General features: G+C 43.6%; 1 protein-coding gene across 1 annotated transcript in view; it reads left to right on the top strand.

Annotated features, from left to right (window-relative positions):
- Positions 1-26,975, top strand: part of TAFA4 (TAFA chemokine like family member 4) — a 185,307-nt gene that overhangs the window by 25,518 nt on the left and 132,814 nt on the right. The window contains exon 2 of the mRNA XM_059387871.1: positions 23,344-23,480. Within this exon, the coding sequence (XP_059243854.1) occupies positions 23,467-23,480 (14 nt within the window). The 5' untranslated portion in view covers positions 23,344-23,466. The remainder of the gene's footprint in view (positions 1-23,343; positions 23,481-26,975) is intronic.

Below are 26,975 nucleotides of genomic sequence, written 5' to 3'. Positions count from 1 at the left end.
CTAAACCCTTTTCCATAAGACAACACTTCAGATATTAAACACTGTTGCCATTTTTTCCCCCGGAGTCTTCTTTTCAGGCTTGCTATCTGCCCAGTTTTTTCCACCATGTGGCATGTAGCTTTGTCTGCAGCCGCACAGCCCAACCTGGTAGCCATGAGCCATAAGCAGCTACATAAATTTAAATTGATTAGAATTAAATACAACTAAAAATTCTGCTCCTCAGTCATACTAGTCACATCTCCAAAGCTCAGTCGTCATAGGTGGGGGTGACGATTGCGTTGGAGATGTGGAACGTGTTCATCATGGCGGAAGTGCCATGGGCCAGGGCTGAATCTGAAACTGAACTGAATAACACGACGTCTTTCATTCTAGTCTAATTCACAGTATAACTGACTTATCCCTTCTCTAGTTTCAAGTAACAAATCCTTACTAATAAAACATAAGATCAAGATAACCTTTTTAGCAGCCATATTGTATGCCTCATTTAAAATTCAAAGTCCTTTGAGACATTTCTGAGCAATTTTTCTCCATGTGCTGTGTGAGAGCAGCGTTTCTTCTATCCTCTACTGTCAAGTTATGTTCGTGGACCCACTCTTCATAATTTGCATTTACCTCCCGAGAATTTAATTGCATTAACTTTCAATGGATTGGTCCACCTTACTGGGTTTTTTTTTTTCCATTTTGCTTTTGACAGACCAAAATTGTTGTGTTTCTTCCTAGGTTCAGTTCCCCCCCAAGTTTGAGGGGAATTCAGGCAATGTCGGTAGCCAAAGTATTGATAGGAAAATGAACACACATGGCTCTGGGGAGAGCCCAGTGGCAGACCACTGGAGAATATATTCTAAATCAGCATAGATGTAATGAATCAGCAGAGAGGAAAACTTCTGATGGGTTACTCAGCCCACTTATTTTCATTATGCCTGGCCTCTGTTTCTTTATATTTTTGCATTGGAGTTTTATGAAAAACCCAGAATATCTTGGTGAACTCTGAATTTTATGACCGTAACAGTCATAACGGATTCCAAGGAGTCATTGCTGCTCCCTGCCACCCATGTTAGTAATGACATTTTTAAAAATAGATTTTATGTATTTATTTGAAAGCGAGAGAGACCGTGAGAGAGAGCATGAGGTTCCAGAAGGTCAGAGGGAAAAGCAGACTCCCCATGGAGATGGGAGCCCCATGTGGGACTCGATCCTGGGACTCCAGGATCACGACCTGAGCCGAAGGCAGTTGCTTAAACAACTGAGCCACCCAGGTGCCTGGCAATGGTGTTCTAAGTATTTCTTACGAGGTTGGCCCATGATTACTGATCTGTGATTGGCAGAACCGCTCTTTTCATACCTTTCCATTTGCTGGTATAGCGACTATTCTCCCAGATTTTTCAGAGTTTGCCAGTCGTTTTTTGCTACCTGACACCTATGTCATTGGTACTGCGGGGTTGAATTCCTCAGGGTCGGGACCCTCGGGCTCATTTAGAGAGGGCAGGCACTCTGACCATCACAACCCCTATTGTGGACCTCAGTCCCCTCTAACCCGTGTCCCCTTGACCCTTTTGGCAAGCATCTCATCCTTCTCGACGGAACACAGACGCGGACCGGAGTTGAGTAATTCCTCCTGCGGTCATCCGTTAGCATCACATCACCCTCACCAAGCAGGAGACCTATGTCTTGTTGTTCTCCTTGCTCTGAGTGTAACAAAAATAGCCCTTTTGTAGTTCTGTGCGTTTTCTGCTGGGCTCAGCTCATTCTGGCCTTTAGCCCTCTTGACACCCATATCGGAAGCTGGAAGATTTTTCATTTGAAGATGGAAGCATTCTCCAAAGCAGATGACTTTGCAGGAGCCAGCTAAATAGAAAGTGGGTATCTTGAGAATGGCAGTTGGTGCGTATCTTTGCCTCCACCTTCTGTCTGGACAATGAGCATTAATTTCTTTGACTACTCTGGTTATTACTGGAGGATCAATTTTTCTAAACCTTCTCTCCCTTGCCTTTTTTCCTCTCTCTTGGCCAAAATCACTTTATGGGGACCCTTTCATGATGGATGGGACAGGCTGTGGACATTGGTTTTCAGATGGCAGGGAGTTCTGTGTAAGATGCAGGGACTTCTCTCCAAGAAGTCTTACAACCTTCACAACGCTGTCCCCACGAAAGCCAGCTGGGCGTTTAACACGGATTTAACAAAGCCGTTAGAGCTTGTGTTAAGAGAAGGGCTCTGGAGTCAGACCTTGCTGGTTCAAATCCTGGCTTCCCAACTTACCAGCTTTATGACCTTGGCCAAATTATGAACCTTGCTGCGTTTGCATTTTCTCTAAGAAGGTCTGTGTCTCAGAAGGCTGTGGCCAGACACGGATGAGTTAATGCCTGTAACAAGTTTTCTGCATCATCTTTGGCCGCTAGTTAGTGCTAAGTAAAAGCTTTCTAATAGCAGTCATTATTATTTGCGTACAGAGATTCTCAAGGCTAAGAGGCCCCAAATAATTGGAATTAGAGGGCAGTCAGCTGGCAAGATTTTCAATTCTAATGTCCAAGGAGGGATATATGAAATCGATACCTGATTTTCTGTTGTGCCAATCAATGTATCATCTCCCAGGACATGAGAAAGGAGCGGGGAAGCAGAGCTAGCTTTGCCATTTGGAGGAAGGACGCTTCTCCCTTTGACGAGCCCTGAGTCTGCATCTTGTTCCTTATCTTACCTGCTTGTGTGCACAGAACGTTAGTTATTCACCTGGACCAACTCCCACCGGCTCCTTTTCTTCTCTTCCTCAGATGGGAAATGACTTTCTGGTTTACTTTTGTTTCCTCCTTTCCAAAATGCCTTGGACTCCAGGCAGCTGGGGATTTTTACTTCGGGTTCAAACCTGGTTAACACTGTGAACGTCCAAGTTCAGTGATCTGTAGATGAAAATGTGGAGGGGGGGGGGAAGAAAAGAAAAGGAAAAGAAATACTTTGGTTTAGATGGAAATTGGCCTGCAGAGAGGACTCTGTGTATGGCACAGAATTCAACACTATCTGAAAATGAGTTTCCACCGTATGCTCACTCCCTGACCAGTGAGAATTCTTGCTTATAATAGATGCTCCCTTCCACCCACCTTATGGAAGACTCTTCCCTCACTAGGGCTCTGGCTCGCTTCTTTGCACCTCAGGGCCTTTGGATGTGCTGTTCTCTCTGGTTAAAAGCATTTCCTCCATGGGTCCCACAGCTGGCTCCTTGTCATCTTTGAGGTTCCAGCACAAAACAATAATGTCCCACTGCCCTTGCTGAATTCTTCTCTCTGCCTTCTCCCCCTTCCTCATTCCTTTCTGTTGTCTGTTGTCATCTCTTTTTATCAATGTTGAATACTCATTTTTCAGATGGCTGAAACCAGAATACAAGGCAGAGACCTCGCCTGTCCCCCTCATTGCTTGTGCCCGTACCCGGAGGCAGTACCGATTGCATAGCTGGGGCTCAGATCTATTTGGCGAGTGAAGGGATTTTAAAATTCAGTGCAGGAAAGTGGCTGTAGAAGAGAAAAGGCTGCGTTCCTCCTTTGCACTGGGTTGCAGGTACCTCTGCTCTTATAACCCTCGGCAGCTGCAAAGGACCATTCCTTGCAAGTTCAGAGGTCAGTCTCCAGGGAGCTGAGGGCTAGAGCACGAGGTACCAGCACCTATAAGCAGCTTGAGCTGCTCCTGTTCCATCCCTAGTGTCTGCCAAGTCTTTCTGCCTTCCTCACAGGGTCTTCTGTGGCGTCGCAGAGGCGGCCCATGCAAACCTGGGACGTGATGTCCGTAATGGAAATCTCGTGCATAAATGCTTCTCCCTGCTGCCAATTCTGGGAACCATTCTCATTGCTTCTTGAGAGGCCTTAAGGAATCTGGCTGCCACTGTTTGAGGCAGCGACCTCATTTATGCACCTGTATGTCCTTGTCTCGGGCTCTGGTTGGGGGCGAACCCATCCCGAGACCCCATTCATATGGACACTTTCACTTCATTGTTGCCTGTCCTTTGTCAGAGCCTGCACAGACGCTTGCAATATCCATCGGGAAAGCTTTCATGCACCTCTTTGTTAATGCTCGCCTGCGTGTGTATTTTATCTCTTTCAGGATGTTGGGGGTCTCTTTGCCCTTGGACTTCTGACACCTGTTACCCTAAAGATCTTTGACACTTCGTCTCCCTTTTTCTTACAGCTGTTCGCTGAGCAATCTGCTGGCCTCCAGCTCTGCCGGTTTCTTCCTTGAAGATGCAATCATGGAATCCGGCCCGCTCTAGCTTTCCCAGGCCCTGCGTATTTATAGCTCTGGCTTTTAGATTGCGGGCTAACTTTCAAATGTGCTTGCTTTGAAATAGACTTTCTGAAGGACCTCTGTGGGGATAATGAGGCCATTTCTACACTTGCAAGTTGGAATACATTACAAATAGTGGTTGCAAGAAGTACTTGAAACGATGGTGCTTTCTATACAGGGCAAATTGTGTTTTTCTTTCTTTTTTTTTTTTAACCTTGCAAAAATCATTCTGCAAGTCTTTCCTGGTGGTTCTGTGACTGGTTTATGCCTTACACAGATGTCAGTACATCTTCTGCGAGTTTGCTCTCCAACTTTTTGTATCAGAACTGGCAGAATTGGGTGCAAGGTCCGGCTTACGTAGGGCAGGAGGGGGAAAGAGGGAGAAGGTAGCTGTGATAGGGTCATCCGTTTTGCTAGCTCCTGGGATCTAGATCCTTTAACCCCTTCTGTGCCATAGGTCCTTTTGGACATTTCGTGAAGCCAGTGGATTTCGTCTCAGAATACATTTTAAAGCACATAAAACAAAATCCATGGGACTTCAAAGGAAGCCAGCTGTACTGTCCTGTAGTGATTGCAGCATGAAGGCAGTTTGTGATAGAGAACACGCACTTTGTTATTAATGCATTAAACAGCATGTTCTTTGGGCAGATCCATGAGCTATATAATTACGGAGAGGCCATGGATACAGATTTTGAGGTCTACACCACAAACTGCAATGTGACTTGAGAATACCTGTACTTTCTATGTATGACCTTGTTCTAGGAATTGCTACATAACTCCTGCCATTTGTTGCTGACTTTTCTTTTTTTTTTTTTTAAGATTTTATTTGTTTATTTGAAAGAGATCACAAGTAGGCAGAGAGGCAGGCAGAGAGAGAGAGAAGGGGAAGCAGGTTCCTTGTTGAGCAGAAAGCCCGATGTGGGGCTCGATCCCAGGACCCTGAGATCATGACCTGAGCTCATGACCTGAGCTGAAGGCAGACGCTTAACCCACGGAGCCACGCAGGCGCCCCCTGTTGCTGACTTTTATCTTTGAGGGATGTGATGGGTTTCAAATAGAGGTGAGTGAAAAAAGAAAGATGTCTTTTTTTTCTTCATCCCAGTTCATGAAGCCCTGAATTCTACCCAACGACCTCATGTTCAGAAGCCGCATTCGCAGGATCGGCCGTTGCTCTAAGTCCTGGGCAAAAGCTCCTGTTTGCTCCAGGGTCTGCCTCACAGGAGATATCGGCAAATGTCGGTCAAAGGAAAGATTTGTCAGCGCGGTACCCACCGTTATTGTAGGTCAGACCCATGTTAATCCGAGACTGAGCACCCTGGGATGTTACCGCTCAGGATTCCTGTGTCTGCCTTTTTTTTTTTTCCCTCCTTTTTCTTGGTTCCTTTCGTCTCTTACAGAAATGGCCATTGATTGGGAGAACCAGTGATGTCTGAAATTACTTATTAGATTGAAAATACTTTGGGGGCACCTGGGTGGCTCAGTGGGTTAAAGCCTCTGCCTTCAGCCCAGGTCATGATCCCAGGGTCCTGGGATCGAGTCCCGCATCGGGCTCTCTGCTCAGTGCAGAGCCTGCTTCTCTCTCTCTCTCTCTCTGCCTGCCTCTCTGCCTACTTGTGTTCTCTGTCAAATAAATAGATAAAATCTTAAAAAAAAAAAAAAAGAAAAGAAAATACTTTGGAACGTGATCTTACTAACTTGGTTTGTCAGGTTTTTCCAGGCAGGATCCTTTTGCTGATTATGCTTTGCATAACGCTGTGGCGTGAACAAGGCTGAGTTTGGTTTTGGCGTCGAGTGTTTTCCGGTCCAATAAGGTTTCAGACCCAGAGACAAACATATATATGACCACAAGGTGAAAATGTTAGAAGAGAAAGCCCAAAGACAGTATTATAACTCGTGTGTGCATCCAGAAAGTGAATGGTACTGGTATGGGCTGACAAAAGTGGTAGGGTGTGGGGAAAGGGGGGGGAGCGCTCATTTCTAGATCCTGGGAAGACCGTGTTTCCCAGCGGAAGGGAGGGTAGACTCTGGAACCCGAGCCCCTATCCCAGCTCTGCCACTTGGTAGCTGATCTTAGGCACGTCGAATTACGTTTCTGCATCCAAATTCCTCCTCTGTAAAGGGGGATAATGACAAGCACCTACCTCAAAGCATCTGGAGACGATCAGTTGGCTGTCAATGCAAAGAAAACCCTCAGGGCAGAGCGGGACATTTATAGGGGTTCTGGAGGTCATTACAACAACTCCTATTGGAATGGGCATCATTGACGCAGACTTTTTCCATACCATGCCTCATTTAACTCCACCGTAGCCCAGGTCAACGATTTAAAAATCCATTTTCAAGATGAAGAACTTGAGGTTCTGAGAGGTCCATTGATTTGCTTGCTGAACGGATAGGGCACAATGGAAACAAGAACCCATGTTTTGGGTTGGCAAGACCTGCCCAGGTTCCGGGGTCTTCCACTGTATTTAATGTATGGGCTGAAATGAGCTTCTGCAATTTCTTTACTTTTCTTTTTCTTTTTTGGAGTGAGCAATGAACTTTTGTTTGAGCCGTGAGTTGTTGGGTCTTTTTGTTAAAGCAGCTGGCATTCTCCTGAACACCTGAGTTGGATATCATGTTTTCTGTATTCCCATTGTAGGAAGACTTTCTTAGGTTTTTTTGTTTTTTGTTAGATTTTATTTATTTTTTTGACAGAGAGAATGAGAGGGAGAGACAGCACGAGAAGGGGAGGGTTAGAGGGAGAAGCAGACTCCCTGCTGAGCAGAGAGCCCGATGCGGGACTCAATCCCGGGACTCCAGGATCACCACCCGAACCGAAGGCAGTCCTTTAACCAACTGAGCCACCCAGGTGCCCCTCTTAGCTTATTTCTTGATTTTGGTGGATCATCCCCTCCATTTGCTTTCTTAGAAGGTATGCTTGAGCAGTAAATACTTTGGGAGCTGAATTCCTTTGCATTTGGCCTGTTTTTATCTTCCTGGAACTTTTAAGTGTCTTCTGTTTGTCTCCAGTGTTCTGGTGCGTGTCTATTTTCAACTATTATGCTGAGGACTCAAACATTTCCATCTGGAAACGTATGTCCTTCTTTTCCAGGAATAAAAAGGTTTTCTTTGATAATTCTCTCCCTTGCATCTTCTCTGTCTCTCTTCTTAGCAGAACTCTTAATATCTGGGTCCTGGAATTCCTTCCCTGACACTCAAAGTTTTTTTTGTTTCTCTCTTAGCTCCCATCTGTTTGCCTTTTTGCTTTATTTTTTGGCAAATTTCCTCAACGTCCCTCTACTGATTTTCTTGTTTGTCTCCTGGATATTTCCTTTCTCTCTCTCTCTCCTTTTTAAAAAAATGTATTTATTTGACAGAGAGAGAGTGACAGAGCACAAGCAGGGGGAGCAGCAGAGGGAGAGGGAGAAGCAGGCTCTTCACTGAGCAGGGAGCCCAACGTGGGGACTCAATCCCAGGACCCTGAGGTCATGACCTGAGCTGAAGGCAGATGCTTAACTGACAGAGTCACCCATGAACCCTCTCTCTCTGTTTAAAAAAAAAAAAAAAAAATTTATTTAAGTAATTTCTACACCCAAATTGGGACTTGAACCCACAACCATGAGAACAAGAGTCCTGTGCTCTTCCGACTGAGCCAGGCAGGTGTCCCCTCTTTTCTTCTTTAAATAACACCCTGGATTTTTTTCTTGGTTGCAGACCCTCTTATCCATTTGAGGATATTTTATTTTATTTTATTATATCTTATTTTTTTTTAAAGATTTATTTATTTGAGAGAGAGCGAGAGCGAGCGAAAGAGGGAGCATGAGCAGGAGAGACAGAGAAGGAGAGAGAATCCTAGGCAAACTTCACACCGAGAGCAGAGCCTGATTTGGGGCTCAATCTCAGGGCTCTGAGATCATGACCTGAGCCGAAACTAAGAGCCAGACACCCAACTGACTGCCCGCCCCCACCCCCCAGGCACCCTCCTGTGAGGATATGATGAAGGATATTCTTGTCGGGTTTTTTTCTTCCTGTGTGGGTTATTTCTTCTGAGTTGCCGTTTCCTGTTTCTGCAGTTCATTTTAGAGTTTTCAAACGGAGGGGACCCTTCATGGAGCCAGTGCTGTCCGGTGGAACTTTCCGCAGGGGCCGAGAGGTTCTGTAGCTGCGCCCTTTAATAGGGAGCTGCAGAGCCCTGGAAATGTGCCTCGTGCCCCTGGTGAACTCAGTTGAAAGTTTTAGGGGGGTGGGGGATGGGGCGGCCGGTGAGGAGGGCACGTGTGGTGAGGAGCACCGGGTGTTACACGCAACAAGTGAACGCTGAACGCTAGGTCAAAAACTAATCTATGCTGGCTAGTTGAACATAATGATAAAAATAAAAAATTTAAAAAATAAAGCTATAGTAATTAAAAAAAATTGTTTTTTTCATGGATGTTAATTCACAGTTGGACAGGGCAGACAGAATTGTTCTTCTGTGGCTAGGCTTGGGTCACTGTGAGCTTTGTGACCTTCGGAAGGTAATTTCTGGGGGTCTAGGAAATGGGGGTAATTCTATTTGGACTCAACTAAACACTCAATCTAGCTAGGCCAAAGATGAAAATTATTATTTAAAAAATAACTTTTAGACGTTCTTACAGAATGCGAGAGGAGGGTTGAAGGCAGGCCAAGGAAAGGTTAATCATAGAACAACATTCTGGGACCTGCATCGTGTCCTTCTGTCTCATTTCTGCTCTTTGGACAACTGTGACAGTCTTGTCTCTGTGCAGACCGGCTTTTTTTGTGCCCCTATGTGTTCTGGTGAGAGCTGTCCACTCCATAGGTCCCAGATTTCTGTGTCTCTGCTCTAAGAGCTTATTCCGGAATGACTAGGAGACTAGCTATCTCTCAGGCTCAATTCTCAGTTCCAGGAAGAGGAGACTTCTCTTGGCATGGCTTGAATTTTAGTTCCAGGTGGCTGAACCACGTAGCAAAGCATAGTTGGTTTTGGTTGGGAGCTGGGATGTTCTCTCCAGAGCTTTGGTTGGGAGCTGGGATGTTCTCTGGGAAAGCCATAGCTCTGAGTTGGGTCCACACCTAAAAAAGTGTCTGTAGTTTAAAATGTTGCCACAAGATGAATACGGTGATTGAAAACCTGAATTTAAGCAGAGGGCATTGGACATCCTACTGATGGTGAGTTTTTCAGATTCATTTATTGATACAACAAATATGTGTTGAATGCTTGATGCATGTCAGGTCCAGTACCAAGGCCTGGAGATGAAATGCAATGCTAAGATAAGACTCTTATTCTTGCCTTCATGGAGCTTCAGGTCTTATAGGAGAGACCCACATGAGTATGGCAATGCAATTCTGATTAATCAAAAGGAAAAGCTTAAATTTAGAGATTTTACTTAGTAATTAGGGAAGTGCCTCCCCCAGGAGGTGGTGGGTGTCCTGAGAGATGAAGATTGAGGAGGAATTAACTAGGTGGAGAAGACGGAACAATGTGTTTGGCTCTGAACCAAAGAATTAACCTGGGCAAAGGCCCTGAGGCAGGAAGGCTATGAAAGACTGGATTGTTTTGGAATTTACTTGTTTCTGCTCTCTCTGGCCCCCACTGTTTACAAAGGTGCTTTAGAATTGATTACAATTGATGGGTTTTCAAGTGATAAGTTATTTTAATTAAAGTTTAAAGGTCCTGTCATTCACAAAGATGAATCTACATTTTGTGTATTTTTATGTTATGCAGCAGATTATGATAATCTTAATTTTTACATGCATTGCTTCCTTCTGGGGATGGATAGTGCATTTTTTACCTTGAGGGCATAAATCTATGACTAGGAAGAAAGGTTTTTCTTCCTAGCTTCCTGTGTTTCTCTGCTTTAGAAGTCTCCTAGTGTGTGGTGCATCTCTTGTGTGTTGGAATTATGGGATCATGACCCCGTGATTTCCTTTTATTTCCTTATATGGGCATAATTGCTGTCAGAATGTTTCCCTCATGCCCAAATGAAGATGATTAGTGAATTCTTGTGTGAAAATGTGGACTAGGCTTAGAAATTTCTGAAAACTCAGTGGCTGGTCGTAATGCCTTATAAATGTAAGTTGGATTTTTTATTTTGTTTTGTGTTTTTTGGTCTTGAGTAAGAGGAATGGCCTCCCAGGCCTTTAACTGATGTCAATGATATCAAATTATAGGAGGAGTTTAACACAACTTGTTGTGAACACCAAAAGATCTTTCCAAATATTAATTACCCTTGGAAATGACAGAAGTTTAGATGGGGGGGGTTACACAAAATTTTTGAAAGTGAAAAACAAAATCCAGGCCCATGGGTATAACCGCAAGTGTTATCCACAGACAATAAGACACTCTGGGTTTTTTTTTTTTTTTCTTCTTTTAGATTCTATCTACACTTGTTTCTTCATTTGGAAAGACCTTATTAATGAGGTGGTTCTTTCTTTTGTACTAAGTCTCTCAGATGCAATGTGGTTTTTACACTTAGAGCTCATCTCAACTCTGATGGCAAGCTTTCATTGGAAATATTTGATAGGTATTTCATAATGTTTACACATGAAAAAGCAGATATGTGGCTGGAATTTATGGGATGTCGTCCTTCAATGATGGCCAGTTGTTAGGAAGACTCTGTCCTTCTAAGAAGTCCCTCCTCAGACTGCGGGACGTTCTGAGCGGGATATTCTGTGTTGCACAAACCCCAGTCTTTAGTCTTGACTGAGCATGTACTATTTCTAGCCCCCACCCCATTTTTTTTCCCCTTCTGTTTTAAACTCCCCTTTCCTCCCAGAGGATGGAATCTCTCAGCCCAGTTTGGAATCTTGAGTCCACTTCTTACTTGTTTCGTGTAAGTAAGCAGGAGGGCTTATTTTCTCCTCTGTTAACTAGAGGTTGACCAAAGGGGCACCTGGGTGGCTCAGTTGGTTAAGCCTCTGCCTTTGGCTCAGGTCATGATCCCAGGGTTCTGGGATGGAGCCCTGCGACAGGCTTCCTGCTCGGTGGGGAGCCTGCTTCTCCCTCTCCCTCTGCTTGCTGCTCCCTCTCCCTTTCTAACAAATAAATAAATAAAATCTTTAAAAAAATAAAGAATGGGGTTATGGACATTGGGGAGGGTATGTGCTATGGTAAGTGCTGTGAAGTGTGTAAACCTGGTAAGTGCTGTGAAGTGTGTAAACCTGGTGATTCACATACCTGTACCCCGGAGGATAAAAATATATTATATGTTTATAAAAAATAAAAAAATTATAAAAAAATAAAGGGTAACAAAAGAATTAAAAAGAATTGCCGTCTCAGATTATTTTGAGGATTTGATGAGTAGAGAAATGAACTGACGGGTCCAGTGTCGGGCCCTGAGTACCTATCGTTAACATGTTACCACACTATCAGATTCTTTGATTCTATTCTCTTGACTTAAGATCTGAAACAATCAGGTAATGTAAGGGCCTATTTAGCCAGAGTGATTCCATCCCATTAAACAGGGATTTTGTTGTTTATGCAGTAAAATTTAAACTGACCCTCCCCCCTCCTCCCCACCCAGGGGAACTTACTTAAAAGCAAGTCCTGGAAACCAATAGAATATGGTTGACCAGACCCTGATAACAGAGCCCGAATGCAGGAATGAGTTGAATGAGTCGAATGAGTCGAATGAGTCGAATGAGTCGAATGAGTCGAATGAGTCGAATGAGTCGGGTCAGGTGGAGACATCCAATCAGTAGAGCGTGCATACTGTCTCCCTAGCTAGCAAGGAGTGTGGGCCCTGCCTTTTGGGCCCCAATTCTGACCAAGGTGATAGGCTAGTTCAAATAGCTACTATGGGGTGAATTGTAATTCAATTGGCCACCCATGTGGAACCTAGCATGACTGTGCAGCTTTCTCTGTGTGTTGCAATCTCATTGGCTACCTGTGTGTGGCCAGGCCCAACCACGTGGCCTTTGCTCCATAAAAGTTAGTCTGTGAGGCTGGGAGGGGTCGCGCTCTCTGTAAGAGGCGGCCCCCACTGGTCGGTTTGATTCTCGATGCTTGGCTCGAAATAAAGCTTTGCTTTATTTGCTCAGACTCACTCCTTTGATCACGGACCTATCATTGGGGGACCTTTATGGCTTTCCACGGTTTTCGAGGGCCCATGAATATTTTTCTGGACTCTAGGATCACACATATCAGGGTCTTACTTTCGGAGGCTATGACTGGTTTGAGTCACCGTGAACCAAGACTGAGCTCTGTTCAAGCTGTCAGATGTGTATCCTTGGAGTCCCTTCCCAACACATCCCTTTGCTCATCTTCCCCCTGGGCCCCTCGCTGCTTGCTTCCCTCTGTTGCATGCAATAGACTTTGTTCCTCCCAGAAAGTAAACAGCACTGGTCCTTTGGCCCTTCCCCCCATCCTATTACCTACCAGGAAACCCATTCATGAATCCTAATGTGATTCATTGCCTGTTAATTCCTGTGCTGTGTAGTGTAGGTGACATTTTTCATTTTATTATGTAGAAATAATGCTTCTACCCTTAGGCGGCCGTGTCAAGCTGGGAATTTTGAGTTTTGGGATGGTGAGTAGAATGGGTAGACAAAAGGGAAGTGGATGAAGAGAGAGGACAAATTGAACTTTGGATCTGTTAGAGGATATTAAATAATGTCGTCTTGTTTATATACTCATGTATTTGTCCCCATCAAAGCAGACTAGAGAAAGCCTTTAACAATATCCAGTGGAATGAAAGATAGAGGGAACATAGAAAAACTAAGTGTAAATTTAGTATATAAAGTCCATGGTGAGAAGTTCTGTTCACTTATGGGTGGTAGACGATAAATTTGGCTCTGAGCTTCCTAGTAGCTAAAGTGAAGGGTGAAATATAATTGACTCTAGGATGTGCAACATCTGAAGCATAAAAACTAGCATTCTTGGTGCCAAGACCTGAGGCTTGGACATTGTAAGTTGGTTTATTAGTTTTGTCTTCACACGGGGTGTTGGAGATAACTCAGTAATGTATGTAAGAGAAGACCTCATCAGTGTTCTACTCTCGAAGTTAGCTGACCAAATTCATTCTCTCTCTCTCTCTTAATTGCAGTGTACTCGCCACACAATATTACATTAGTTTCAAGTCCAAATTCATTCTCATGCAGTTCTAGGTTGAGACCTCAATGTGCACCAAACAAGCAGTTGATAAAATGTTTTGCAAGTTTTACTACTCTTGAGGGGGTAGATAAGGCAGTTAGTAATTTTATTGCACTCACTGGTAAGATAGATGCCAGCTCTAGAGAGGATTAATGAAGGGAAAAGAGTTTTACCATGCGCTCGCTTAGGCACTCACTCATTCATTCATCAGCACTTACTGGGAACTTGTTATACGCAAGCATTGTTTTAGGCTTTGGAACATGAATTCTTCTCTGGCTCTTTTGTTGCCATCCTGCCTCAAGCCATCACCATGTCTCAATTGGACTGGTGCAGTAGTCTCTCAGCATTAGCCCATCAGAGGGCATTCTCCATCCAGCAGCTGGAGAGTGCTTTCTTTCTTTCTTTCTTTTTTTTCAAGATTTTATTTATTTATTTGACAGAGTGCGAGAGAGTTCACAAGTAGGCAGAGAGGCAGGTGGCAGGAGGTGGGGTGGGAAGCAGGCTCCCTGCAGAACAGAGAGCTGATGTGGGGCTCCATTTCAGGACCTTGAGATCATGACCTAAGCAGAAGGCAGATGCCCAACCCACTGAACCACCAGGCACCCTGCTTTTTTTTTTTTTTTAAGATGTTAATTATTTATTTGACAGAGAGAGAGAGAGAGAGCGCGCGCGAGAACAAGCAGGGGGAGCAGGAGGCAGAGGGAGAGGGGAAGCAGGCTTCCTGTTGAGCAAGGAACCCGATGTGGGGCTGGATCCCAAGACCCTGGGATCATGACCTGAGCCAAAGACAGACACTTGACTGACTCCACCCAGGCACCCTGGAGGGCCCTTTTGAAAACCTAGCCCATCTTCAATTTCTGTCCTTTTAAAACTCTCACAGCACATGTGGAATCGAATTCCAGCTCCGTCCTGTGATTTGCAGGCTCCCTTGCTCTCTGCCCTGGGACCTCTCTGACGTCATCTCATGTTCCTCACTCCTCTAGCTGCCAGCCCCCATCCACTCTAAATGTCTCTCTGCTCCCGACTAGACCAGGCTTCGTTTGGCTTCAGACAGGCTCCCTGTCCAGGTAGCTTCTCGTCCAGAAAGACCAGCTAGTCTCTGTTTCCCTTTTCATTTTCCTTTTCTTGGTTACACTTCTCTTAACCCACAGTTCTCTTACTCACGCTCATTTACCTGTCTGTCTCCCCTTGCTGGAACACAAGCCCCAGGTCACCCAGGACTTCATCTGTCCTCTGTGCTCAGCTCCCAGCATAGGGCCTGGAGCAGGAGAGTTGAAGTTGATCAAAAAAAATACTTGACTTGTTTGAAGGAATCCTGCAGAGGTGACCCAGGAACGTGGAGACAACAGAGAAGATTGTCTCCAGCTCTTCTGTAGGACGTCCGCATAAGGTCAGTCTCCCTTACCTGCCTCCTCTTTTCCCCCTTTCCCTGAGTTCTGTGGTTTCCTTCCGTGGCTGTTCCCCCTCCTCCACCATCTCAAATCAGAGCAAAGCCAGACAAGCCCACACGTGCATGCAGAACTTCCCTCATTAGCAACAAAAAACAAAACTGGAAATTTAAAAATCCCCAAACATTTACTCCTTTCTCCAAATAGTACTCTTTACTCCTTTCTCCAAATATTCCTTTATTCCTTCCTCGGACTGCATTGTTGCCTCTTCTGGAAAGTTTTCCTGGATTACAGAAGCCCTCCCTGATCTTACTTTTCTTGACATTGTTTTAATTTTTTTATTCTGAAAGACAACACCAACTATGGTGACCTACTGTCTTGGTTGCCCTGAGTGTGTTTGCCCTTTCCAGGTACATGATCACTTATGGGTGGACAGGAAATCAGTCTTACTCTTTATTTCCACCCAGCATGTCCTAGTGTAAAGCCTAGGAGGCATTTAGTATATTCAGGCTGGGTATTTTGAGCATCTTTAAATAGCCTGGGGACTTTTGATAATAGATTTTAACATTGACTTGAGTTGTAGAAGTAACAGGGAGAAGCAACAAATACTAAATCCCAATATGGTCTTGTGTTTACTCTATGTAGTATTTCATATAAGGAATTACCATTTCATTTAGAAGCTGTTGGTCTGTTTTAACCATTTTTGTGATGCCATTTACTGTGATATGGTTACATAAATTATTCAATATCTTATGTTTATTTAAGGATAGCTTATATTCTGTTTATAAATGTGGCTTTATTAAAAAATTAAAACATTCTCTAACAAAAATGTAGATCAGTTCACGTTAGCACGGTCAACAGACTTCCTTTTGTGGCCACTGGAGGGCACTGTTGCCAAACAAAAGATGATTTTCAGGTTGAAATTTAATAAAGGTTTAGATTAAGCTCTTAAGAAGCATTTATCCCACTAATAGATTAAAATGGCCAATATTGTCTGTAGTGGGTGTTGCCTTGCCATGCAATTTTGTCACAGCTGAATTTGCTGTGTATATATGTCCATGAGCTGTATGTTATCGAAAAAACTGTGTTTTTCCTAAAATGCTCTTGTGGGTCATTATTACAGCTGGACGGCACCTTGGCGGTCTTCTAGTTGAATTCTACTAGTTCACAGGTGAGGGATTTAGGGGCCTAGAAATGAAGTGACCATTCATTTGGGAGTGACACAAAAGACTTCCATTTTATTCATTTATTTAATCAAGCATATGTAACACCCACGATGTGGGCATTATGTGAGAGTTTAGGGTAGAGGAGACATAAGATATCATCCCTCCCGTCAAGAGGTTGAGATTTTGGATCTAAGTGAAGAGACGCCAACTGACACCCCCCGCTGCCCCGCCCCCGACCTCAACCCCGTGCCCCAGCTAAGGCCATAATGATTAGAGTAGAAGTCCTGTTACTGATATTTATGTACAACTTACTTTATGAATCTTCTTTATGTAGCAGTTCGATCACATTACATAAAAACTTTTTACATAAAAATTCCAAGTGCCTGGCGACTTGTGGGCAGCCTTCAGAATATTCTTTTGTTGGTCATTTATTATGTTAAAATCCTTGGACGCTCCGTTTTGATTATTTGAAAAATGAGAAATGAGAGGAAAATTTCCAATTAAACACTGGGCTAATTAAAAGGAATAAACCTTCTCTGCAGTAAGGATAATTGGGCCTTGAGAGATTTATGGCTAAATTGCCATTACCGTTCACATTTGTTGAGCCCCAGACCTGGGCGATTTCACTTGGACAACAAGCTGTGGAGTCCTGCTGGGCGTCCCTGAATTCGGTGAGTCCATCTTATTTCACGGAACTTACCAGTCTGTTTTCTCTGTTTTATGTACCCAGGCTCTTGATGAGCTATTATCACTTAGCGATGATTGCTTTTGTACTTTTCATGGTCACTGGAAGGCTGGCGTTTTTTCTTCATTAACATAATGCACCGTTTGCCCATAATTCCACTAGAAAGGATTGTGCCACAGCGCTTAAATAAAGCAGCTCTGTGGTTTTAAGGAATTTCTCAGTTCTTAAAAATGACAGTGTGTGCACCTTATAAAAACACAGCATGTCTATTTAATTTATTTAAATCATCTCCAACTGGAAGAGCCTTTTTAAAGAACTCCCTACCACCTAATGCAGATGAGATGGTACCGGTAACACTTGAAATTAAAATGCCATTTATAAAATTCTTTAATATTTAATAGACACAGTTATTGTCTTTAATGGCTCATTTACGACGTGCTTTAATATGTTGTAAAATGGCTCGGTGGTAAATTCTTCATAGACGTTTTTAAGCAAGCAATAAAAAAGCAATTTATGACATGCATATACCACATTTCGGCAGAAAAAAAGGGCCCAATTTAACATATGATGGTGAACATACTCTAAATTTGAAGTAATTCCATGCGTCATGTGATAATTATGAATGATAACCCAATGGAGACCTCAGCCATGCATCTGTGTTTGAAATATATTCACATAAGCGTCAATAACCTATTAAATACATTTACCTTCATCAGCCCACTCTTCAGTGGAAGAAGCTCATTAATACTGGTTTCAGAATAAATTTGTCAAGAGAGGGATTACATGTGGTTTTACATATTTTCACGGAAAAGCTGTTTGAAAATTTCCAGAAGACAATTCAATGTTTTATTTTTTTTTATTTAAGCACCTGGAAATGGAAACATCTTTTCTCATTTCTGCCTGGAGAAATGATGAATTATTTTATGCAGGCAACTTCTGTTTCCAAATTTCCGTTGTTTATCAGACAAGACATCACTGTTGGGGGATCATCTTTTCACCTGGTTTCCACTCAAAACCCTCCTGCCCCCTTTCTTTTTTTTAACTCCCCAAACCTGGGTTGCTAATTCAGGATACATTTCTTATGTCCTCTTTGGTCTTGATTGAATAGACATTAGTGTGGTAAAGGGATTTACCACGATGTCCAAACGTAAGGGTGTCACATCTTCTATCAATACTTGGAAGAATTATTCCAGTTTGCAGCCTGGTACCTGGGAGGCTGAGAACTGGAGTCGCCAGACCATCCCAGTAGATCCTACTCTGGGAGATTGGTTGGGCTGATGGCGAGTCTGGAGAGACTGATAGCTAATTATTCAAATGTGTCCACTCTGGAGGTGACATAGGGTAGAACCTACAACCCTCCCCCTCTGCTAGTGGGCAGGCAGGAAAGGGCAGTGCTGTTTAGTAGCTTGGGGACCTTTTGCTTTGTGATTACGAGAGAATGTTCTGTATTTTATTGTTTCAGAAATGTTTTCCTATTGAAGTTTGTCAGGAAATGAGTTGGAGTGTATGCATGGACAAAGATCCACTTTTGTTTTGTTTTGTTTAGTTTCGATGCTGAATTCTTTCATTGAAATCAACAGAAGTAGTTCAGCCCCCGTGTGTTACGTTCTGGCTTTGGTAGTTTTCTCTGAAATGTTTTAGAGGAGTTCTGATCCGAAGTGTGGTTGTTTCCCATCTGTTTGAGAAATGGCAGTTTAAGCACTCAAGGACTTTAGAATTTTGCATGTTTGGTCTTAATTTGGAAAATGACATAAGCCTTTAATAAATCTGCAGCAAATCAGAACCTCACAGCAACTCTGAATCACTGTTTTTCACCAGCTTTTCAGAGATGAAGCAAAACTAAGTGAGGGGTTAATAGAAACCCGCCTTGGCTCCCAGCTCTGATCTGCTTGCAAGTTCAGTCCAACGGCCTGGACGCGTTTTTCCAGAAACAGAATTCTCAACTTTAGGATGCTGACCAGTGTCTTGAATTCCCAAAGAAAGATAGATTTATTTTCAGTCTATTTACTAATGCATGAAGAGGGACTAATTCTTTTTGGAAATGATTTTACAGGAACTGAAACAGTCGGTGCCTTGGTGTCAGATGGCTTGGATTTGAATCCTGGCCTGGCTGCTTGCTAGCTGGGTGACCTTGGGCAATCCTTTCTTCTCTCTATGCCTTACAGTTCTCATCTGTATGTCTGGATATACGTAAATCCTACTGTTCAGTGAACTCATATTTTAAAGAGCTTGACACAGGGCCTGGCGCTATGGGAGTGCTTTTAATTTTCATTTATTTATTTATTTATTTTTTCAATCATGGAAACTCAATGGCTTCCAATGACAGTTTTTTTTCTTTTTTTCTTTTTTAAAGACTTTTATTTATTTACTTGACAGAGAGCTATCTATAGAGAGATCAGAGGTAGGCAAAGAGGCAGGCAGAGGCAGAGGAAGAGGGAGAAGCAGGCTCTCGGCTGAGCAGGGAACCCGATGTGGGACTCCATTCTAGGACCCTGGGATCATGACCTGAGCCGAAGGCAGTTGCTTAACTGACTTAGCCACCCAGGCGCCCCGTGAGTGCTTTTTTTTTAAAGAATTTTATTTATTTGACATACAGAGATCACAAGTAGGCAGAGAGGCAGGGAGAGAGAGGAGGAAGCAGGCTCCCCGCTGAGCAGAGAGCCTGATGAGGGACTCGATCCCAGGACCCTGGGATCATGACCTGAGCCGAAGGCAGAGGCTTTAACCCGCTGAGCCACCCAGGCGCCCCCCGTGAGTGCTTTTTAAATAAATACAAATAAGGAAGGGTACCTGGGTGGCTTAGTTGGTTAAGCATCTGCCTTCGGCTCAGGTCATGACCTCGGGGTCTTGGGATGGAGTCCCGCATTGGGAGGGGGTCCCTGCTCCTTGCTCAGCAGGGAGCCTGCTTTCCCCCTTCTCTCTACCCTTTCCCCACCCCCAGCTCATGCTCTCTCTCACTCTTTCTCTTTCAAATAAATATTTAAAAAAAAATCCAAAACCTCCAAAAAATAAACAAACAGAACAACAAGTTTGTACGAATGCTCACAGATTTGAATTAACCAGAACATTCCAACTATCAGCTCTTCTCGTGGTTTAGGACTGGTAATACGTGCTTAATCATATTTGTCTATCTCATGAATTGAAGGCTGTTAATTAGTTATGTAATGTCTTATTTGGATAATTTCTGACTTCATGGAACATTGAAAGAGTAGAAGGAAGGGGTCCTACAAGCCCTTTACCCCGATGCCGCAGTTACTCAGGTCATGCTCATTTGGTTTTGAACTCATTCATTCACATTTCTCTTCCTCCCTTCCTTTCCTCCTTTCTATTTTTTTTTAAAAGATTTTATTTATTTCTTTGACAGACAGAGATCACAGACAGAGAGACAGGCAGAGAGAGGAGGAAGCAGGCTCCCTGCTAAGCAGAGAGCCCGATGTGGGGCTCGATCCCAGGACCCTGGGATCATGACCCGAGCCGAAAGCAGAGGCTTAACCCATTGAGCCACCCAGGCGCCCCCTCTATTTTTTTTTTTTTTTACCCTCAGAATCATTTGAAAATAAGATGGAGACATTTGTTTCTTTATCCTTAAATATTTTAGGGTGTATTTTTTTTTTTTTTTAGTAATAAGGACATTCTCTTTCTTATCTACAATATGATCAAAGTCAGGAAACTTAATGTTGATACAACCCTGTAATTTAATCTGCAAACTATATTTAGAAATTATTAATTGGCCCAATACTGTCCTTTAGAGCTGTGCGTGTGTGTATTGTATATGTGTATACGGCTGTTTGTGTGGATGTATATGTGTGCGTATGCAGTTTATTCTGAGGAAAGGTCTGCGTATTGTATTTTTTTCTGGTCCCAAGATCCCACATATGGTCACAAATGCATTTCTTTGCCATGTGTCTCTCCTTTATTTGAAACCATTCCTTAGTTTTTTTTTTTTGGGGGGGGGGTCTTTCACGACCTTGACACTTTCAAAAGCAATTACGTTTTAGAATGTCCCTCAAATTTGAGTTAGTCTGATTTTTCATCCTGATTAGAGCTAACTTTAAGGTCATTGTGTCTTCCAATTCTAGAGGGAAGTGTGATATTTCATCACTGTAAATTTTTACACAAAATAGATGAAGAGGGGTTTGATGCTATATTGATTGACATGTGCACAGTGAGGTGGGTATAGGAAAATCAACAGAGATATTCTGTGAGTGCTTATCTACAACAGGTAAATGACTGTATTCCAAAAGAATAATCCCCATAGGGGATTCAGCCCACTAATGGTGAGGGCAAATAGATCAAGAGAAAAGAGAGGTAAAACCTTACTGTTTCCTTGATAGAAAAATAAAAATCAAGTGTAGGCAGGATTCTTTCCTGTGTACAATGGAAATAAATAAAACATCACAAGCCAGGTTCCTCTGGCTGGGAACCTCAAAGTGTCTTGGACCAAGAAACATAAATAGGCATTCTGCTTTTCTGTTGGACAAGAGTGATTGTCTCTGCACAGGAAAAGAGCACACCAGGGGAAAGATGAGAAATATAGCCTGGCATCTAAATGTGGAGTGAAGTTCATTCTGAGAATGATTGTGCACGTGAAAACATTTGTAATTTTTTTTTTATTGTTTTTTGAGAGAGAGAGAGCATGAGTTGGGGATGGTGGTGGTGGGAGGGGCAGAAGGAGAGGGAGAGAGAGACTCTTAAGCAGGCTCCACACCCAGTGTGGATCCCATGTGGGGCTTCATCTCACAACCCGAGATCACCACCTGAGCCAAAATCAAGAGTCAGATGTTTAACCGACTGAGCCGCCCAGGTGCCCCAGAAAACATTTTTTCCTTAAGTCTAGATATAGGCAGTGCCTCTCATCCTGAATAATCTGAGACTTTTTAAATAAACAAATGAGTACGGAAGCACTTGGATGGGAATCACTGTGCTATGGCTGGGAAGCAAAAGAGAGAGAAATGAAATGGCCAGAAGCAAATGCTTTTGCTGCTCTGCACAGAATTTTCTATGGCCTTGAATGCACTCAAGTTCAAGAAGTGACCAGAAAGAGTTAATCCCTTTAAGCCGGTGCCGGGGGTATGCCCTGGGAAAATCTGACCGAATGAGTTACTGCTCAGCCTAAAATTAAATTCCTGGCTCCTTGTCTGGCGTAGGAACTATTAGATCACATTTCTTTTCACTGATGGATCCATTTTTTAATGAATTGAAAAAAGAACCCCCAGTGGTTCCTTTTGTGTGAAGAAAACAAGATAAATATTAGCCAGGAAAGGTCATTTTGGTTTCCAATATGTGGGAAGTTCATTATGATGGATTCTGATAAATTAGACCGTGTATTTCTTTCCGATAAGAGAAGGTCACATTGTGCCCTTGGGTGGACATCAGGACAAACATACTTAATAAAGTTGGAGGAAGTGGGAGATGAACATTTGCCAATGTTTTATTTTTTCCCCGAATATCTTGTACTTGTACAGTTACTCAAAGCCACTCCTCTCCTGAGCTACTCACTCAAGGCTGACTCTTTTTCCTCTGGTCCCAAAGGGACGGGTCTGCAAACCCATTACCTACAGTGTTCTCTGGGCAGACTTGTGTAGTTACCTTCAGGGGAAGATAGCTAAAGAAGAGAAAAATCTCAGATGTGCTTTGTGGCAGGTTTGTGATGGGTTCAACGGGATTCTAAAGGAACTAGACCGTGTCGCAAGATCATTTTTATCTCATATTTGCAACTTTAATATTTATCGACGCACATCATTGTTTTTCCCCCAACTCCACCACTGGAGGGATGTTTTAAACTTAGCAGAGTTAAAAACGGTGTGTTTCATGGTCCATTTTTTTTTTTTTTTCTTGAGATGTCTTTGGTTTGGAAGCATCTAAATCCTTCTTGCAAAGATGTTTTTGCTAGTAGAAAAGTCCTTTCAGGTCTGTGCATTAAAGGAGTGTGTTGAATGTCAACTATGGTATTCACAAGCTTTCTTTGTATGTTGGTGGGATGTTTTCTGTTGGAGGGACGTTTCCTCTCTTCTTCTGGTTAACATTTTTCAGAAAGGAGCCTCACTGATTGGTTAGCAACGTCTGCAGGTTTATGTCCCGCAGAGCTAAGAATTCAGATCTTCAGGCTGGTTTTTCCAGCACTGTATAGCGCTGGGGCAAGGGGCAGAACTCTTGGGAAGGGACCATCTCCATTTCTGGTCTCATCCCCTTGTTAATGACATGGGGTGAATGAAATTATGCATCATGAAGGTTGGGGATTCTCTGTCAAGTTTGGAATGCCTTTGCTGCTGAGATAACTTCTACTTTAAAACTGTATTTTGGAGGCGCCTGGGTGGCTCAGTGGGTTGGGCCTCTGCCTTGGCTCAGGTCATGGTCTCAGGGTCCTGGGATCGAGCCCCGCATCGGGCTCTCTGCTCAGTGGGGAGCCTGCTCTCCCTCTCTCTCTCTGCCTGCTTCTCTGCCTACTTGTGAGTTCTCTCTCTCTCTGTCAAATAAATAAAATCTTTTAAAAAATCCCAAAAAACTGTATTCTGTTACCTAATCTGCGATGAGTTACTGAGTGCTGGATTCTGTGTCTTCCCCCCTTCCTTTATTAAGACCCTTTACAAGTGTGGCTGCATCTGGCTCCCTCCCATCGTCCTCAAGCTGCAGGTTTCATGGCAAAAAAAAAAAAAAAAAAAAAAAAATCCCCCAAACCCAAAAACCAAAAAACCATTATTTTGCTCCTGGAAATCTGTATCATTTCAGCATCAACAGGCTAATGATTTCCTGTCCTTGTTGTTTCTTATATAGGTCTTTCCAAGCTAAGATAATTTTTTGGAACTGCAGAAATTGTTGGCCCTCGCTACAAATGGGAGTTTGGAGTTGCTCTGAAATCCATCTTGAAATAATTGTGCTTGACTGGAACCAAATCTTATGAAGTCACCAAGGTAAAATGATTTTAACAGACACCAGAGATGGTTTCTTTATGAAGCATTGAGAATTTAGCAAAGCGGAGAATCCTAGAGTTGACGATCCTTAATAAAAGGTGTCTTTTTTCATTGAATTTTTGAGTATTTTGGGAATCAAGTTTCTCAAGTTTTAGTTAGTTTCTCTTATTTTGGAAACCATTTCCATTTGCAAAGCAGCATTTTGGCTGCTTAGCAGGGTGAAAGGTAAAATCTAAAGAGACACCAATTTTGTTTTACATTTGAACAAAATATTCTAGGGAGAAGAAATCGAAGTGGGAGAATGATGTTAGATGTGGTAGGTCAGAAGTCCTTGACTGGGTGTCTGGATTGTTGACTCCAATAAAGAATGATAGCAGGGAGCACCTGGGTGGCTCAGTGGGTTAAGGCCTCTGCCTTTGGCTCTGGTTGTGATCCCGGGGTGCTGGGATCGAGCCCCGCATCAGGCTTTCTGCTCCGCGGGGAGCCTGCTTCCTCCTATCTCTCTGCCTGCCTCTCTGCCTACTTCTGATCTCTGTCTGTCAAATAAATAAATAAATTAAAAAAAAAAAAAGAATGATGGCAGGAAACACCTGCTTAAGGCACTGCAAGCTCACGCGGGAACCTGGTACATGGAATTGTCTGTGTACGCAGATGGATCAGGGATCTTCCCCACAGGTTGGAATGGCTGCCCTTAAGACTTCGGGCTTGGGCTTTTTTGTTGGGATCCAATCAGGAAAACAGACCATTTTGATAATGTGGGACAGAGAGAATTGAATTCAGGGAACCTAAATAAAGGGAGAGCCAGAGAAGTCAAACAGAACATATGGAGGCAGCCCCGAGATAGGGAGCAGTAGGAAGCTACACCCTGCCCCGGGGTCGGACAAAGGAAGGAAGTAGTGTTTGCCAGCACCTAGGGGACGGGACCCTCAGTGGGAGCTAGAACCAGAGTCGGTCTCCTGGCAGGAACTGGCACTTTGGAGGAGACATGACCACTCCATACATCTTGCTCCAGTTGGAGAAGGTGGGGAGGAATACCCCATCCTTTTTCTTCCACCCTCCAGGCTCTAGCTACTACTCCCTGTTGGTTAAATCCAGCTGATTCAGGGACCTGGACAACGCAGCTGATGGGAGTGACCCAGGGGAAGGGAAAAGAATGGATCTGAGGACAAAACAGGCCCAGGAGGGGATTGGCTTCCTATATGAAATCTCTTCCTATGACATTTTAATGGGCATGGTACGGTCTGTTATACCCCAGAGGATGGGTCTTCTCTTGAGGATGACTCCACAGCAAAGTAAATTACAAAGTAAATTACGCATATTGCACATGGCGTCTTCTGTTTGAAGATGGATGGTAATGGACGCTGCGATGCAGAAGGATTCATTCCCTCATGACCCAGAGTCCCCTTCTGGAATGAAAGGATTATTTCCCCCTTTAGGAATGAGGACACAGCCAACTGCAAAAGATGACCTAGAGCTTTCTTGAATCATTCTCAATTCAAAGAGACCCCTTGCCTAAAATTAACCATATTTTTAGGGGCAGCTCATATCCAATGATGGGTCAACATGAAAGGATAAAGCCTTGGCCCCCAGCTTGGAATCGCTGAGAAGGGGCATTTCAGCTTTGGAACTCTCCACTGGGTTCTCGGGGGCCTCTTCCTCCTTCTGTCCTGCCTTCTTCCCTCCCTGCTTTCCCCTTCCACAGGTGATATCTCAGGACTGTCCCTGGATAAGTCTCCTGCTCACCAATTCCCCCAACCTTGGGGCTCAGATCATCTCAAACATAGTCCCCAATTTGGTAAAACCCTTCCAGACAGGTTTAGGTGATGTCAGGACTAATAGGGAAACCAAATTTCACTGGTATGTTAGATAGGAGAGGTTAGAGACCACCTGAAAGACCTAGTCTGAATTTGGAGACTAAATTGTGTGGGACTTTATGGTTAGAGGCAGGAGAGCCACCCCATGAAGCAGAAGAAAAGTATTTAATGATACTCAGTGGAGGGTTAAGAATTAAGAAGACAATAGGGATCTGGGCATCTGGAAATTGGATTAAGAACAAGAAGATGGGATTCAGAACCAGCTTGTGTTTGACGGGTTTATTAGCATGGGGAGAGAGAGCAAGGCGTACTTGCAGTTCTCAGCAATGTAGCTCACATCTCAGAAAATGGATGGTGGATACATGGACTGGGCAAGGGGGATGCTTGTCCTCAGGTCAATCCAGCAGCACTGGGAGTGACAGCTGAAGAAAAGGACAGTTAGGGAGAGCACATTCCCTTTGGGTAATGTTTTCCTCAGAGCCCATTTTCAGTGATATAAATCTAGAGGTTAACTTGTGTGATTAATCATTTAAACTAATTAGATTGAATACCTACTTGGACGTTTGTAAACCACGTGTATGGATAAAATTTTGTGATTGGGTGGTCTGCCCAGTTTTGGTAGACAGAGTTCTAAGATGGCCCCTGGGACGTGTACCCTTTTGTGTGTACGACCTGGGTTATCTCCTCCCCTTGAGTGTGGACACGTTTGTGAATATGATGGGGGTTCCCTCCTGTGGCTAGGTTATGGTTATATGACCAAGATGAAGGGATTTTTGTCAATGTAATTAAGGTCTCAAATATATTGATGTTGAATTAATGAAAAGGGAAATTATCCTGGATCGGATTGACCTGACCAGGTGAGCTCTAGTGAAGGACTCTGCCTTTCCTGGAGGAAGAGATTCAGCCTGAGGAGGGTCCATGTATGTGGTCAAGTTTAGGATGTCACCTCTCAGAGCTGATAGCAAGAACATAGGACCTTGCTTATAGGGGCATATGGAAATGGATTTTGCCAGTAGCGTGCAGGTGGTTAGGAGCCATTCTTTCCCCAGTTGAGCCTCCAGATGAGGACACGCCCAGATGACATTTTGATTCCAGTCCTGGGTGTCCCAGAGCAGAGGACTTGGCTGTTATGTGCCAGACTTCTGAATTAAGGAAACTATTAGAAACTGTGGAAACCATGTCCATATCGTTTCAACTGCTGAGTTGGGCAGTTTATTTGTTACGTCAGAAGAGAAATGAATACCCTCTTTATCTGATTCCTTCAAATGCTTTGTTTGGGGGCCACTAAGTTTGCTGCAAACTGGAAGCCAAGGTGCCTTATGCAGCCTGAAAATGTGTGTTACTTTGTCTATTTTGCGCTCTGTTTTAAAAATAAAACAAATGGAATTAGTTGCCAACATATAAACTGGGAAGATTCTATGCCAGAGTCCAGGTTCTCTTGAGAAGTTAGTCCTGGGATCTCTGGGCTCACATTTCTGCACTACAGTGACAGGCTGAGGTGGTGACAGCTGCCCCCAGGTGGGTCTCCAGAGCGGGCCTCCACAGCCCCTGGTCCCACCAGCCTACTCATTCACTTGTGGGCATTTGAATTTTTGACCTTTTGGGAAGAGATTTTGTGACCATTCATCAGTAACTAATATTGGAGTTAACAACTGGAATTTTAAAGACATGGGTGGGACAG

The sequence above is a fragment of the Mustela nigripes genome, chromosome 2, assembly GCF_022355385.1.
Source record: "Mustela nigripes isolate SB6536 chromosome 2, MUSNIG.SB6536, whole genome shotgun sequence".
NCBI classification, from domain to species: domain Eukaryota; kingdom Metazoa; phylum Chordata; class Mammalia; order Carnivora; family Mustelidae; genus Mustela; species Mustela nigripes.
The sequence above is the reverse complement of the archived record's forward strand: the minus strand, read 5'-3'. Positions and strand labels throughout refer to the sequence as shown.